This window comes from Polypterus senegalus, chromosome 1, assembly GCF_016835505.1.
Source record: "Polypterus senegalus isolate Bchr_013 chromosome 1, ASM1683550v1, whole genome shotgun sequence".
NCBI classification, from domain to species: Eukaryota; Metazoa; Chordata; class Cladistia; order Polypteriformes; family Polypteridae; genus Polypterus; species Polypterus senegalus.
Window position 1 is genome coordinate 130552842 of NC_053154.1, and position 16600 is coordinate 130569441.

General features: G+C 36.7%; 1 protein-coding gene across 2 annotated transcripts in view; it reads right to left on the reverse strand.

Annotated features, from left to right (window-relative positions):
• Positions 1 to 619: 619 nt before the first annotated feature.
• The window catches only part of tsc22d2 (TSC22 domain family 2), a 73645-nt gene continuing 57664 nt past the window's right edge, over positions 620 to 16600 (reverse strand). For both annotated transcript variants that reach the window (XM_039758045.1, XM_039758049.1), the window contains 2 exons: positions 2561 to 2609; positions 620 to 2320 (listed from right to left, as the gene is read on the reverse strand). In XM_039758045.1, the coding sequence (XP_039613979.1) occupies positions 2045 to 2320; positions 2561 to 2609 (325 nt within the window). In that variant the 3' untranslated portion in view covers positions 620 to 2044. The remainder of the gene's footprint in view (positions 2321 to 2560; positions 2610 to 16600) is intronic.

Sequence of the window (16600 nt, forward strand, 5' to 3'; positions counted from 1 at the left end):
CATGAAAACCAAAAAAGCCAAATGTAATAGCTGTCTGAGTGCTCAACTGTCCTTTTGATTTCTGATTCAGAGATGGGCAAAAATGTGACACTCAGCTGTGGATGTGAATAAAAGTTACTTTACCCAAGTGCAAATTGAAGGAAGACAGAAGTGGTATGCAAACTAATATAACCTAAACTATACTTAGAGAATACTCCTTACAATACACTTCCATGTAACAAATTCATAAACTGTAAACAATCACAGCTTAAAATCACCAACCTGTTTTTGCTCCTATTCATCTTCGATCTGAATAGACTAGTTTCCCTTCTTATTGATCTGTGGCGCGCGGTGTTGTGTCCTTTGCAGCACATGTTGAGAAGGTACAGCTGTGAAAGGCACTACAAGGAGAATATGGCCCTACCCTGAAACATGTTTTCTACCCTCTGTTTGTAAAACAACTTTCACTTTGTAAACCAACACTCCCATTGCTCTATTGGAGAAATTTAGTGAATGAGATAAAAGACTACAGGTTATAATAAAAGATTTTTTTTTACTTTAGTAAGAAAAAAACCCAACAACATCAAAGGCATATGTATTTAAGAACATACATACAAAAATGACACTTTTGAATAGACAATTATCTTTTCAAACTGTATTTATGAAATGTACAAGTTTAATTTAAATACTCAGTGTACACTACACTTGGATTCTGAATGTTGCATTTATTAAATACACTAAAATCTGCACTGTAACAAAACTTTTCTTCTGCATATGAAATTCAAAAAACACCATTCAAATGAACAAAAGATGGCTCACTTCATTTTCCTACTAGTGCCCAAGTAACACTAGCTTTTCTCCATTAACACCAGCTCTTGATTCGTTTGTCATAGACAATGTTCACAGACTAAATTATGTTACAATAAGAGTGCTGAATAAAAACTTGAGGTAAGAAAGTGGTTTGGAAAAAAAAAATACAGATCATGCAGGACATGCTAAACAGCAAGTAATGATGCGTGAAGAAAACAAAAATAGAATAAATGAAAAATACAGAGTGTGCATTATAAAATAAACTTGAATTACACAGCTTTGCATCTTTGGTTACAAAGTAGGTTGAACTATTTCACAGCTTCTGTTCTCTTTCTTCTCCCCCCACAAAAATGCAAAAAATGCTTACTTTTTACCATTTAAAAAAAGAAAGCAAGCAGAGGGAAGTATGGCATTTTTCTTTTTTGAATAAAGAAACTAATAGCAGAAATGAGCAAGGTTTTTCTTCATCCAAATTGCCCATCACAATTTTACTTTTTTTGTAATATCATGAGAACTGATTTCTAACTGTACAAGCTTGCTACACTCTTATACTTTACACTCTATACAAAATTTACATTCAAACTGGATCTAAACTATTGTAAATAAACAATCCCAAAAGTAAAATTGCCATTAGTGTTAGCTCTATGCCAGGATTTAATTTTATTGCCTATATATCTTAACTATCTTATGCAATTCCACCCATACATTGCATTACCAATTTTTTTTTACGCATTTAAAATATTCAGAATTAAATTGATTCTGTGACAATGTTTATTTGCATTATGAAAATAGCAGCCCTCTAATAAATAAACACAAAAGTAAAACTGAACTTGTGTGTGCAATTGCCTAGACTGATGCATGGCGACTTGGTAAGGAGACTCACATTTCTTACAATTTGAAGACAAGGCCAAAACAAAACTCCACAGAAGCCTTGGTAGATCAAGGTGTCCCATGTATATTGTCCACGGCTACCACACCGTAACCGAATCCATGCAGCCAATCACAGTAAGCTACATTCACAACCTGGACACCTCAGGCTTTCCATCACTTGATTGTCTAATACTGGGAAGGCCAAACAGCAAATACATCAAAGCATGGCTCTTCACTTGCAGACTGGTAAAGGAAAGAAGCCACCAGAGCAAATAAAAAAAATAATATATTATATATATATATATATATATATATATATATATATATATATATATATATATATATATATATATATATATATATATATCTTTTCTCCCACAAAGTTTCACGAAGAGGAGACATTAGGCGGCTGCTGCTGAAGTTGCGTTGGCTGGCTGATGTCCGGAGGCGCTGCAGAATGCTGTTGCTGCTGCAAAGAAGAGTTACTGGGACTGGTGAGCTGTACGGAAAGCTGAGACAGCTGTTCATTGTTTGCCAGCGATTTTAAAAGTGCGTTTTCTCTTTCTAGCACAGAGTTCCTCTCATACAATTCTTTAATCTGCTCCTTCAACACTTCGACCTCCTCTCGAACTGCATACATCAAATGGCTTTTAACTAAATCCTGCATTGCATAACAAAAACAAATAAAACATAATTAGGTATGCAAGAGCTGAATTCTTGGGGAAAAAAAAAATGTGGCATAAAGACATCTTTGTGTGTGTGTGTGCATTTTTTTCTTTCCATGTTGCGAATTTTAAGCATGATACACAAGATAAGCAGTGTGGCTTTATAGCAGAAGGTTACAGTACAGAGGTCACAGGAGTTGAATTAATTTTTACCAAATATAAAACACAACACTTACCATTGCTTGCTCAATTTTGTTATCAATGGCAGCACTGGTTACAGATGTACTGTAAAACAAAGAAAAACACACAATTACTATTACAGTAGATAGGAAATTGGCTGATGTGTTGTCAGGTCACAAATAGCCATATTTCAAATATAAACAACCAAAATCATGTGAAATTAACCACAGCTTGTTTCTACATGTACAATCAGTAGCAGAGATTTTAATGGAATCACTTCTTGCATTCTTGTTAATGCAAGATAAGAATTACAGTACTTGCTGCTACATGTAGTTTCCTGGCTAACATCCAGGAACTTGTAGGAAAATGGAAACTTTAAACGAGCTTGGCAGATATGAATTGACATTGAAAACAACTAAATGCCCCAAGCCAAGTTTAAGAATAAGCAAATTCCTGAAAGTGCACTTTTCCTAATCTCAAAATGAGGTCTGCTTTCCTCTGCTATGCACCACCAGATCAAAGCTCAGAAAAACAAGCTTTGACAGACCAAGTGACAAGCTGTTTTCTTTAAACCTTTCCTATACCATAACCACGCATCATGAAATACGTAACTGACACACTCCTCATTAAACAAGCTTGGAGGACTGAACATTAGGACTACACTTAAACATTTGTGTGTGGTTTCTAACAAGCGTGCTGTGCAATTGTACACTTGGACCAAAGTCACAAGGACAAACAGCTAGCATGAGCTACTGGGGTGGAAAATCAAAACACAAGCATGAGAAAGTCATTGATTACGTACAAGATGTGTAGGAGTCAATGCATTTCCATTCACCTGCTCTGCTTCTTTACCATTAAGTCTCACAACCCTCTGCCCTTACTGCTACATTTACTTCAAGATTTTTACTGTTCCTAGTTACTCCAAACATGTCATTTAGCTTATCATTAAAAACAGCAAACTGTAAATGAATACTATGAAGGACAATCTCTACAGAGTAACAATAACGATACTGCGAGTGTGTGTGTGTGATATTTTTATATATATATATATATATATATATATATATATATATATATATATATATATATGTGTGTGTATATATGTGTGTGTATATATGTGTGTATATATATATATATGTATATATATATATATATATATATATATATATATATATATATATATATATATGTGTGTATATATATATATATATATATATATACTATGTAACATTTTTGTATATATAATCTTAATTTCTCCCCGTATATAGAAGAAAAAAAGTCAACTGGGAATAAAGCGTCATCCTCCCAAGACTGACAAGGTGACACTCTCAGTAAACATTCCATTCTCCGCAAGGAGCTTCAAGAGCACCACTGCCAGCGCAGACACAGATTGATCATCGGTATTAAGTGATTAAATCGCCACAAAACAACCTCTTTCAATTCTAAATGATGGACTTCAGACAAATCGCTACACCTTGGTACAGCACCCCACCTTACGCTACAATTCCACCCGTTCACAAACCAGCCGCTAATTACACTCTCAGTCGGATCAGGGCTCACAAACAACTACATCATCTTATTTCTGTTTTTTTTGTTTTGAAAACACACCACATTAAGAACACTGAATGATGACCTGATGTTCACATTAATAGTTCTGGAAAACGGCAGTGTTAAATGAACCAGCATAAAAATGCACATTTTGGTCACTTACGTTCGGATATGCCGTGCATTAACCACGCGTCTCCGAAAACGCCTTGCAATACAGGGCGCAACAACAGTCCATGCCCGTATCTGTGCGGGTTTATGCCTTTCTTGAAGGCCCCTTTTCCTGAAGGGTCGCAGCTACGCCCAAGATGATCCGCTTCCCTCCGATGCTCATAAACAAAGAGCGAGCGATGCCGAGATCGCCAGGGGGCGCTCAAAGCCGTTTGCACGGCCGGACACTCGCGCGCTCCCTCTCTCTACAGCTCTTAACATTCTTTAAGAGCTTAGCAGACAATCATGGTTAAAAAAAAACAAAAAAAAACGACATCGCTGCCTATTTAATGTTTCCAGTTTTAAAGGTAATTTCAAATGTTCACTCAGTCACTTAAGTAAACCAATACATTTTCTTTTCAAATCTTCTTTCTAACTCCGCATTAATTAGATTAGATATAATTAGGTATTGAAATCGCATAAAATAAGAGAAACCTATACTGGACCGCTGAAGAATATATGGAAAAAAATAATAAACGTCTCCTCTCTATGGTAATGCTGTCATACTATAAACCCATTCCTTAATGCATTACAACTGCAGAACTATGCGATACATCTTGTAGGCAGATGTTACCGCACAACATGGTATGCATTTGTCTATAAAATTAAAACGTGACAAACTGTTAGAAACACTCCAACACAAGTCCGTGGACGCTGCATGTTAGCGTAAAGCATACATGCTCAAAGTACTACTAAAATACCGCCACTGGTACAAAACTATTGCAACCTTGCGAAGGAGCTTCTACTACGTGACAACCGTCCCGTCTTTCGCCTTTCATAGAGCGCTGCAAGATTTTCGGGATCGCAAGATTAAGTTTCAATATTCAAGACGGCGGCCACTGGCTAGAGATGTAAAAGAACGTTTTCTAACGGACCGGACGATCGGAAGTGACCCGCAGCCAGAGTTGCATGGCTTTCCATCAGAAGGCTAAGTTTACCTGTAGCGTGCACGGCAATGCGCGAAGCCTCTCGAGTAGCCGGGGAACGGGACAGGCACCGGCGACACGGGCGAGCAGGGCAGTGGCGAGTGCATGGTGGAGCGCATGGCTCAAAATCCTCGGCTAGCGAGCGTGTGTGGCACGAACTGGCCGACGGCGTTGGGTATGAGAGGCGCCGGAGCAGCGCCGCTATTTAAAGCGAGTAACCTGACACGCCGTTACGTCACCAGAAGACAGGTAAAGACGAGGTGGCTCGACCAGAATGATGACAAGTGCGATAAAACTTATCTAAACAAGAAGAAACCCTAACTTCAAAAATAAGGAAAGGGGCTAAAAATAGAGCGCTCAGCCTCCATCTTTTCCCGATTAAGAGTATGCCTTAACTTGTTTTAATCTAATCATAGTGACTTAAAAATTCCACTTTTAGTGTTAACAATTTCTAATCTAATTAACATTTGGAAAACTTGAATGGACACTGTAGCGGTTACATTTACTTAACGAGTACATGCAAAAGAAAAAAAGTCCAAGGAGACGTCCACAATTTGACTGATTTACTCTTGACTTGCTAATTATATGAAAGCTGAAACGTCTAAAATATGCCCAGTGCTTGGCATGAGCATCAAGGGAAACATCTGGATAATGGGGTACTGGCCGGTACATTATGTAAACGAACTATTTTACTCCAGGTGACGATCAGTCCGTCCATCCATTCTTCGAAACACACCTTTTCCCAATTACAGGATGTGGGTAGCTGCAGACTGTCTCAATGGCACTGGATTCAAAGGGGAGATCAACCCTGAAATGAATGGCACTGTAAGTGCAGGGCATAATCATGTGCATACACATACTATTAAAAAAATCAAAGGCGATCATTAATTTGACATGGGTGTCTTTAAGAAGGGGATTTTGGGAGAGAGATCCAACACCTAGCTTCAAGAAAATGAGAAAAAGCAAAGGGAAAATTGTTCAGGTGACGACAAGCCTGGGTTCCCAGTCCAGGCATCTATCATGCCAGTCTCTCCAAAGTCCAGCAAAGAATAAAATGTTAACTGTTTAATAGGTGCCCTCCCCCAAAGTGAAGAAAACACAAAAAATGGTTTTATTCAAATAGGAAAGTTCACTTATTTTTGAAATGTAAGGGACAAAATAACCAAGGGAAAGAATGAGGGAAAAAAAAAAAAACTTAACCTCAACCATCCAGTGTTCTCCTCTGCTCAACAGATCTCTTCTTCCCAAGCCAAACCAACATTGGAATCTCAAATGCTGACTACAGAAAAACAGTCCAGTGATATATTCAGAAAAAGGTTATGTATATCCAGTATTACTAACTTGGAATCTGTCTACAGTCCAAATTAGAGACATGCGGTATCCTGGAACCAGGCTTCAGAAAACAAAGTGCCAAAAATGAATGTCATACTTTTTTCATCCCCTAAATGGCTAAACAAATGGCATCGGTACTGTAGAATAATTTCTTAAATTTTATGAGGGGCACTTGCAGAATTAATTTTTTAAAAACTTCCAGTTTTTAATCTGACATAATCCATTCAAAGTTTATTTTTTATTCACACATGGTTGGAGATGGTGACACGGACCAGAAAGCAGGAAACAGAGCTGGAGGTAGCAGAGTTAAAGATGCTAAGATTTGCACTGGGAGCAAACGAGAATGGATAGGATTAGAAATAAGTACATTACAGGTTCAGCTCAAGTTGGATGGCTGGGAGACAAAGTCAGAGAGGCGAGATTGCATTGGTTTGGACATGTGCAGAGGAGAAATGCTGAGTATACTGAGAGAAAGATGCTAAGGATAGAGCTGACAGGGAAGAGGAAAAGAGGAAGGCCTAAGCGAAGTTTTATGGATGTGGTGAGAGAGGACATGCAGGTGATGAGTGTAACAGAACAAGATACAGAGGACAGAAAGATATGGAAGAAGATGATCCGCTGTGTCGACCCCTAGCGGGAGCAGCTGAAAGAAGAAGAAATTTTTTACACTAGCTAATATGCATCATTTCTTTTTTACTTGTTTCATCATTTGTTCCAGTCACACTGTACCATTCCATTCGAACTAGTGTGGTGCTGAGGTGTTACCCATTGCACGGCTGCACTCGGGTCCTAAATTGGGATTCTGAGGGGGTTCGTTGTGCAGTGGGTGTGCTGTACCATACCAGTGCATGCTCCTAACCTCTCCTAACCTAAATACTGTATATCCTGTCAAAGAAAACTTTAATACAGAGTTTAGTTTACACAGTTCTGTCTTAAAAATAAAACTGCATTTAAATGTGCAGCTCACAATGACTTGACCCATTATCTCAGGTCGACTTGCTTAACAATCTGAATGCTAGCCAGCCATCCATCACTGATCCATTTTAAAAGGTTCTAAGAACTGCACCGCCAGCATTCCAAAAACCTCAAGGACAAAAGCTCTTCACGGAATTTCTTAATTAACATTAGAACTGTGAAAGTTCAAAATAGACACTTTGCCATAGGCTGGATCAAAGTTTTATTTTAAAATTTTGAATTCCTAGAACTGTTTAATGCATGTAATGCATTCAATATCTTTAAAGGGTTTTCACTTGAAATTTAAGTTTCACTGCTCACTAATTAATCAAATACATTTCTAAGCACAAAAAGGCTAATATGAGATTTGCAATCTGCCTAACAGAGAGCAAAAAAACAGGGGTACAGAGAGTCTCCGCAATGCTAGCAAGTTTATCTCTTTTAGATATGAGTTTAGTCAATAAATAAGGTTACAGACTACGTGACATTCTAAATGCATTGTATGTGTATGTGTTTTGTTCAGTTAATCTTCAAACATTATAACTATACTGGCTAAAAGCATTCCTGTTAAAGGCTCGCAAGCCTGGCATCATCCAAGGAGAGTGTGATATTTATTGTGGCTTTTTCTTTAAATATTAAAAGCTACAAAGAAAGTCTGCTGATGACTGCATAACACCCTTTAAATGCTTTTCACAATGATAGACAATAGAATGAAATAAGGGAAAAGTATTGTTTACAAGTAAAGTATCTGGCCTCAGGTACTCATTAAACAATATCGTTCAGGGATCAATGACAAATACACTTCAGAAAGTACTAGGTGACCTATTCTTTATCTTCTTGTGAAAGAACTGAAGTAAACAAAACTAAATCTTCAAATCTAAATTTGCTAGAATTAGTTAATTTACAGAGAAAGTAACTCAGGATCTTTGGGTTTGTCCATTTACAGAATAAGTGGTGCATCTGGAAAAGGTGCCAACCTCCCTAGAAGAAGTCAGATTATTTCTGAATTGGTTTACTAGTATGATTTCCACTTTTTTAGTGTCCCCAACACATACAGTACTGTGGGTGTATAAATGTGCTGTGACTGATTTGAGGTCATTGATGTTTCTGTGTGCTAAAGTACCTATCCATATACTGAAGAAGAAACAATCAGAAAGAAAACAATGATGCTCACTCCTCATTGGAGGTTCCTTGTGACACACATCCAGGGGAAACACACATTAAAAATGGAATGGAATGCAAGAGACAACTACACCAAAATGTTTCATTTAGGAACAGAGACCACTGAACCTTTCCGGGATGATGTTTAATCTGCCCTGCATCAGCAAATACCACAACACCTGACCAGTTACCTTCAGATTCAGTACAATTACATGCACACACAAAACCGGGATAAGGTGAGCAACCTTGTTGAGGCAAAAACCTGGTTTCTAAAAATTAGCATTACAATGGACAAACAGCTTTTGGAGTTCTCCTTTGGCAAAGTGCTCAGACATTGCTAAACTGTGCAAAAAAGCAGTTAGATCATCATCATCATCATCAGTCACAGTCAATCCAATAACAAGCATGAAGCCTGTGATAGTTACCTTAGCCCTTCATGTGCTGTGAAGTTTTTGTAAAACACAAGAAAACTGACATCCATTCCCCCACCCCACCTCACCTGATCAACCTGTTTGAACATATCTACAAAATGACACTTCATCGGTATTTTTCTGTCACCAGATTGTATGCAGCACACTCTTTTCTGTTTGATGGAACAAATGAGCTCTGCAAAGAAGTGGCACACCAATACATTTGCTTCTTGCCCACTGCTGTTGCGATAACAACAATATTTGCATTTCTACTTCAGTGAAATAAGATTATTTGTTAAAGAGTAATCGGACAACACACTTTAATGTGTCATCCTACTGCTCTTGAGACTGGCCTGCTGAGTTTTGGACTGTATGTTCAGCTCATCAGCATAAATGTATCTGTTTTGGAAAGTACTGAGACACATTATTACAACGAGGAGAAGAAAGCATTTTCCTCAGGAACTCTATCTTTTTGGATACTCCCACCCTCTTCTGCCTGTGGCTGCTGGAAGTTTGTTCTAAGTTAACACTTGCACAGGTAAGCAGCTAACAAAGTGCAAGAGACACGTGCAGACTGCAAAATCCCAAAGTGTAACCTGGTTATGGGTTTACATGGCCAAATGACTGGGTTACTGGCAAAGACTCCATGCAAGTTAACCAGGTTTCACAGGGACCAATAACCAGGCTTTCTAACCAGAATAAGGGTTTGCTTGGCATTTTAGAAACCAGGTTTGCTGGTTTGTTAAAGTTCATGTAAACGCACAGACGGTGAAAATTTTAAAGAGATTATATATGTTTGGAAGAGAACCAATTAAATTCATATAAAGGCAAGATGCAAAATGCGTCACAACTAACAGCTAGAAAAATAATAAAAACTTCTCATCCTTTACAGTAATTTATTAATCAATGTGTGTTATCATGACATCTCAGATTAGATGGCAGGCAAAAAAAAAACTTAAGTACTAATATGCAGCCACACTACACAGTAATTTCCAATGCATGACTAAAACGGTTTTATTTTTGAATCTGAAATAACGATAAAGAAGACTGCATGGTGGCACAGTGGGTAGCGCTGCTGCCTCGCAGTTAGGAGACCCGGGTTCGCTTCCCGGGTCCTCCCTGCGTGGAGTTTGCATGTTCTCCCCATGTCTGCGTGGGTTTCCTCCCACAGTCCAAAGACATGCAGGTTAGGTGCATTGGTGATCCTAAATTGTCCCTAGTGTGTGCTTGGTGTGTGGGTGTGTGTGTGTGTGCGCCCTGCGGTGAGCTGGCGCCCCCATGCCCAGAGTTTGTTTCCTGCCTTGTGCTCTGTGTTAGCTGGGATTGGCTCCAACAGACCCCCATGGCCCTCTCATTAGGCTATTGCGGGTTGGATAATGGATGGATGGATAAAGATAATGATACTTCATGTATGTACTTGCATGTCAAAGAGAGTTCAAATTATCCAACTATAATTTATCTGTTGTAGACATTTAACTAAGGATTTGGTTAACTGAAGACTCTAAAGTGGTCTGATGTGCATGCGAGTGAATGGTGTGTGTACGTGAGTGTGCTCTGTGATGGCCGGGCTTCGAATTCAGGATGTTTTCCTGCCTCATGCCCTATGCAATTGAGGCTGGGCTCTTGTTCGTTTTATTCTGTGTTAAAGAGAAAATATATTTAGTCTAAAACAATTACCAGAGAAAGAAAATCTGTTACAAGATGGGACCTTAGTGGCATTTGTTTAAGCTGTTCAGACATGGCAGAAATTTAATCAAGTCTATTTACAATAGCAGGTTAATATTAAATAAAGATGTTACACATGATAAATAATCAATACAAATAAATAAGAACTAAACTGCACATCAATTTGCTTTTCATCGTTAAAAACAAAAATGCATCTTTTAAATGTCCCAACATGTGCCTAAATTAAGAAAAAAATACAAGCACCTCTTGCTGCATTACAACTTACACCATTACTGCTTTTGCTGCTTATTCAACCAAATTCAAATTGAGACATTGATGAATAATAAAGCAGCTTTCACACTAACGTAGTGCTCCAGTCTGGATTTAATCTGATGAAAACACAAACCAAGGATTACGAGGAAATGGCCAACACTCCCTTGTGGGGTGGCACCGAAGGCCTGTCTGTTACAGTATGTTTAGTTTTTATTTTTTCCTACTACTGTTTTCTAATTCAATTTACTTTAGTAACTCTATATAGATAGCTCAAAGAAAATAACACAAATTGATTTCCAATCAAATCATGTTGATGGGAATCAGAATGCTTCAGAACATAAGAATGTTTTTTTTTTGTAGTAAACAACTTGTAAATATATTAAACAACACGATTTTTGGGAAGGTCCACTGAAATACTCTGTACATATACATTTGAAAGGATTCTATTAAGCAAAGCAAGTGTCTGTTGGCAAAATTTGGACAAAGCAAGATATTACTTCCTAAGCCAATTTAAAAAAACTTTTCAGATAAAGTGCTCAACTGACAAAAAAAGAAAATAAATCTTTTGCCGGAAGAAAAAAGAATTTACATCTGTGGCAGAAAAGTACTGGTAATGTTTTTGGATCTGCAGAGCGAGTTTTTAATGCCACATTGAATCTGTTTCTACGTGTTGGCTTTGAAATGCTAGTATTAAGAACAAAAAGTACAAAAGTACAAGTAAAATGACTGACTGTAGCAGCAGTTCAAGAGTACTTCACTATATCACAAACTGGTCAGAATGGAGGCCTACGTGATTTTGTCAGACAGCAGTCCTCCGGTTTCCAAAGTTTCAACTCTTACTACCAGGCTGAACATTCAGATTTCCTAAGGTTCAAAAACCATGGATTAAGTACTTCTTAATTCCCATTTTAAATACTAGTGAATATTGAAGCCCTGATGAACTCTTAAATTGTAAGTGTACTATTTTATTACAACATTCTTAGTGTCATTTGTGTATTTAAAAAAAAGAAAGCTTTTGATACAATTAGTAAACTTGAGAAATACACACCACAGTAAAATTGGAAGGGAAAGGCAAATACTGCAGGGGGAAGTAAAAACAATTTCAAAAGATCTTCAAAACCGTGTGAAGTCCAAAGTGCCACACATATACAAAACGCCTTAATAGAAGCAACTTCGAAAATAATTTAAGGGTTTTCATGGAGACTCCCAGCATTGTCTAGACAACTGTCAGAAACAGTTCATATTGTTACTACAATTTCAGGTTATATTATAAAAAGTGTTAAATATAAAGCAAGGGATGTATTGTGTGCAGTTTAAGCCATCATGCTATAAAAAAGACACAGCAGCACTTAAAGCTGTGCAGAGGAGAGGAATCATGTGCATCGATCGCTACTCTCTGAAAGGCGCCGAGAATTAAACCTGTTTTTTTTTTTTCTTGAACACAGAAATTTGTGCATAATACAGATCTAGAAAGTTCTTAGATTCATTGGTAATGTTGACAGTAATTCATTTAATTAAATAGTAATTCATGTATTTGAGGACACTTGTGGAATTTATGTGGAAATTAATTTGCGACTGAAGACAGGAAACACCTCTTCACACATTCTTTAGAATTTGGAACAAACTACCAAGTCAAATGACTGAAGCACAGCCCTAACAGTTGCTTCCAACTTCGACTTCTACTCCATAACCCTGGTCATAAACCTAACAAAGTAACTAGGAAAATGTGTTACAGAGAAGCAGTGTTAATATTGTTTTGTAAATTAAATGTTTGTAAATAAAAGTAGCTTAAAATAATCTTTGTAAATACTAATTCTTTATTCTGATGTACTATTCGGTTTTGATTTTATATACTTTGTTAATCACTGAGGGGAAACGTTTTTTTGCGCATCAATTTCTAAACAGAAAATAATAATTAATAAATCTGCCTATGTACTTATGGTAAAACAAATCAGGTAATTCATGATGACCATACATTTGTCTAAAATCCTTGTTACCTGGAGTGGAAACTGAAACCTTCTCCAGTCATAAATGTAACTAAGACCCCAAACCTTGTATCCAGTGACCTTTCTCCATCCATATTTGATTCTTGTCTTTTGTTCAATACTGCTGTGATAAGATACAGGGTCTTAGATATAACTATGCATGACCATCATCATCAAATTCTTCCATGAGAACCCTGAATACAAGGAGGATGAACTGATTGAGGTCATTTATGTTAGGTAGAATGCCTAGAGGGGGCTGGGTGGTCTCGTGGCCTAGGAACACCTGCAGATTTTATTTTTTTCTCTGTCTGGAGTTTTTTGTTTTGTTTTTTTCTGTCCTCCCTGGCCATTGGACCTTACTTTTATTCTATGTTAATTAGTGTTCCCTAATTTACATTCTTATTTATTGTCTTTTTTCACTTTCTTCATCATGTAAAGCACTTTGAGCCACATTGTTTGTATGAAAATGTGCTCTAGAAATAAATCTTGTTGTTGTTATGCACATTAAGTGAGAGGATGGACAGATGTAATAATTCAGCAATTTTATGCTCAATAAAAAACACTTGATCAATAAGTGTAAGCACTCATTGTAGTCTTGAGCCAACAAATGTGTTCAACAAGATTTACAAACATTAGTGTAAAATGATAAAATCTAGAGACACATAATCATGCTTCAACAAAAAAAAATGAACTGTGTTTGTCCAATGTCTACGAGTGTCTAATCACAAATCACAATATTAACAGAATAGCTCGGTAATCACTGTTAAATAACACTTTCTTTTAATATCCTTGCTTGTCACTGAAACGAGGAGGAGTTCAATTTGTATACAGTCCCTGATAACAATAGAAAAAAGGTAAAGCAAACCGTTTTTAAAACAACACCATACAAAGTTTGGTTTTATTATTAAGTGTAAACTTTTCACATGAAGATAATTTTTTGCCTGACAAATGTACTAAAGATTGAAACTTCAGAGGACTGCATATATTTATGTAAATCCAAAAAACAATTCACAAAGATAACAAGAAAAAAACAAACATGCAAATTACTGGAAAAATGTGAAGAAAAATGGTGATTATTTTAGCTATCCAATGATGGTCTTTTTCTGAACCTAACTGAGTTTTACTTATCCAGGTAGTGAATAAATGCACTCATTTTATTAACTACCATCACACTGGGTGTAACATTACAGTCTACACAACTTAACCTTACATCACTGCAATAAAATAAAAGGCAGATTCTGTACTGGTGAAGATAGCACTCGTATCTTAGCAAGTAGTGCTTTTTCCCCAGAAACCCATTCATTTCCACTTCTGTGCTAATTCCAGGCATCAATCGTGCACTCCACCTATTACAGAGCACTTTATCTTGAACAGAAGATATCTTTTTCTTGCAGCTGTTCAGCAAAACATCAACCAAAGTTACTAAGTGTAACTACTTGGGATTAGTAATTCAAACATTATCAGTCCAGCAACTAAAACTACTCAAGTAGTTTCACTGTGATGTGCTTTACTGTAGCTGTTAACAATTAACACGTTTTCTACAGCATATGATTGGATTGTGCCTTTATATTATGCTGCAAGTTAAAACGGCTTCTAAAACAAAATATTATGCTTTATTTTAAAATCACATGGTTAAATAACACATTACCTTTAGCACAACATCTACTCAATACCAGCACTGCCTGGCTACTGTAAAAGGAGTAATTGTTGGCATACTGCGTGTATTTTGCTGGTAATATGAAAGAAACAGTATTTCACTTATAGTTTAGAGCCAGTTTGTTTCATTTACTAATTTTTACGAGGATATTTTTTTCCAAAGTATTAAAAATTACCAGTAATTAGATACTGAAAGTAATTTTCCTGATTTCAAGTTAGTGATCAAACCAAAACAAATTTATTGAACAAAAATAGTATGAAAATATGGCATGTGATAGACTGGAACCCCTCCAAGGCTGGTTCCTACCTCCTAACCAAAGTTGTGCAGAAACATCCCCACAATACTGATTTAGAAAAAGAAGGTTCAGAAAACACATGGCCTGTTTTGTCTACATTCAGAAAACTCTTAATTGATTGCAATCACCAAGTCACTATCTGTTAAAAGTAATGGGTGCCTTATACACCCTAGAAACTAAAGCATAATCAACTGTGGATTGCCTTCACCCTTACCAATGGCATATAAAAATATTTGAAAAACTACAAGTTACTGTATTTCTACCACACCTTTAAAAAACATGTCTCTTTCACGGCTGTCATGAGATCACACCCATTTTAACTCTGATGCACCCAAAACAACAGGTATAGGACTGATCAGGCTAATGGCATGAATTTTTTGAGGAAAATGCTCTATCTGCTAAAGATTTGTGACATCAATGAGTTGCATTGCTATGCATTGTCTGTCACCTGGCCTCAAGCAAGGCTGCTACATCTCACAGGCTAAAGACGGAACAACAACAGCACCTTTACCATTTGGAGTGTTTAAAACAAGACTGGAAATGTAATAAACTGTACTTGGACTGATAACATAGAACATTTAGGAACTATGGGCCATAGGCTCCTAGTGGATATCCAAAGAATTTAATATTTGAATTTTGACACCAAATACACTAAAACAAGCTTACATTGCTGGTATATTTACCAGAAATAAAAAAAAAACAAAAACTTGACACCAATTAAAAAAGCCTTCTAACAGACTGTGAGAAGAAAAAAAAAAACATTTTTTAGTACTGTGTCATCTCATTATTAATCTATATACATCTGAATACCTCAAGACATAATGCTTCTGATTCATACACTGTTTAATTTGTGTTTGAAGTTTACCGACATGTCAGAGAAAGCTGGGAACACACATAATCCAAGCCATTTCACAATACTTCTAGAGAGACCAAATATCTATGGCCTCTGGCCAGTACTGTTCTTCAAAAGTAATCCCAAAGCTTTAAGCACATAGTCTAAATTAATAAGCAGGTTTCTGCAGTGCAGAACAAAGGAAAGAAAAGGGGGAAAAAATGAAAATAGCAATACAAAGTGCCTCCTCTTTTTGAAATGTTTTAAAAAATCCTATTGAGGTATAATTGTTTATGTATAATTTTGAATAGTCACAAAGCACTTTACAAATGCAATGCAAGTGAAACCTGAAATATTACAAAGTTTAACTTTAAACATTCAGTATGAAACCATGTGTGAACCTTCAGAAATGTCAATCCGACTTTGTAATTAGTTAAATTGTAATACCTGAAATTGCTGGGTATGCTTTTGCCTGCCCTCTAGTGGTAGATTTTGAAAAGGTTTTCTCAAAAGCTTAGAAAATTAAGTAGGCTTAAAACATGACGGTTTACAGGGAACCCACTTAATAAATTTAGGCATATTTAAACAAGAATAATACAGGAACACCTGCTAAAACCCACCCCCTGACATTTTTTCTTTAAACTAAGGACATTTCTCAATCTAAGAAATGTAAGGGAATGTTTGAACTTAAAAGCTACTATTTATAAATGGGCCTAAAAACACAGCTCTAAAGAAAAATGAAGACATTTCCAAGTATACTGATTTTTTCCCCCTTTTTCCAGGTTTTAAAATCCAACTTTTTCTGTCTAAGCTGTTGTAGATGTTAAGGGGTGCCTCAGACCCCAAACGCA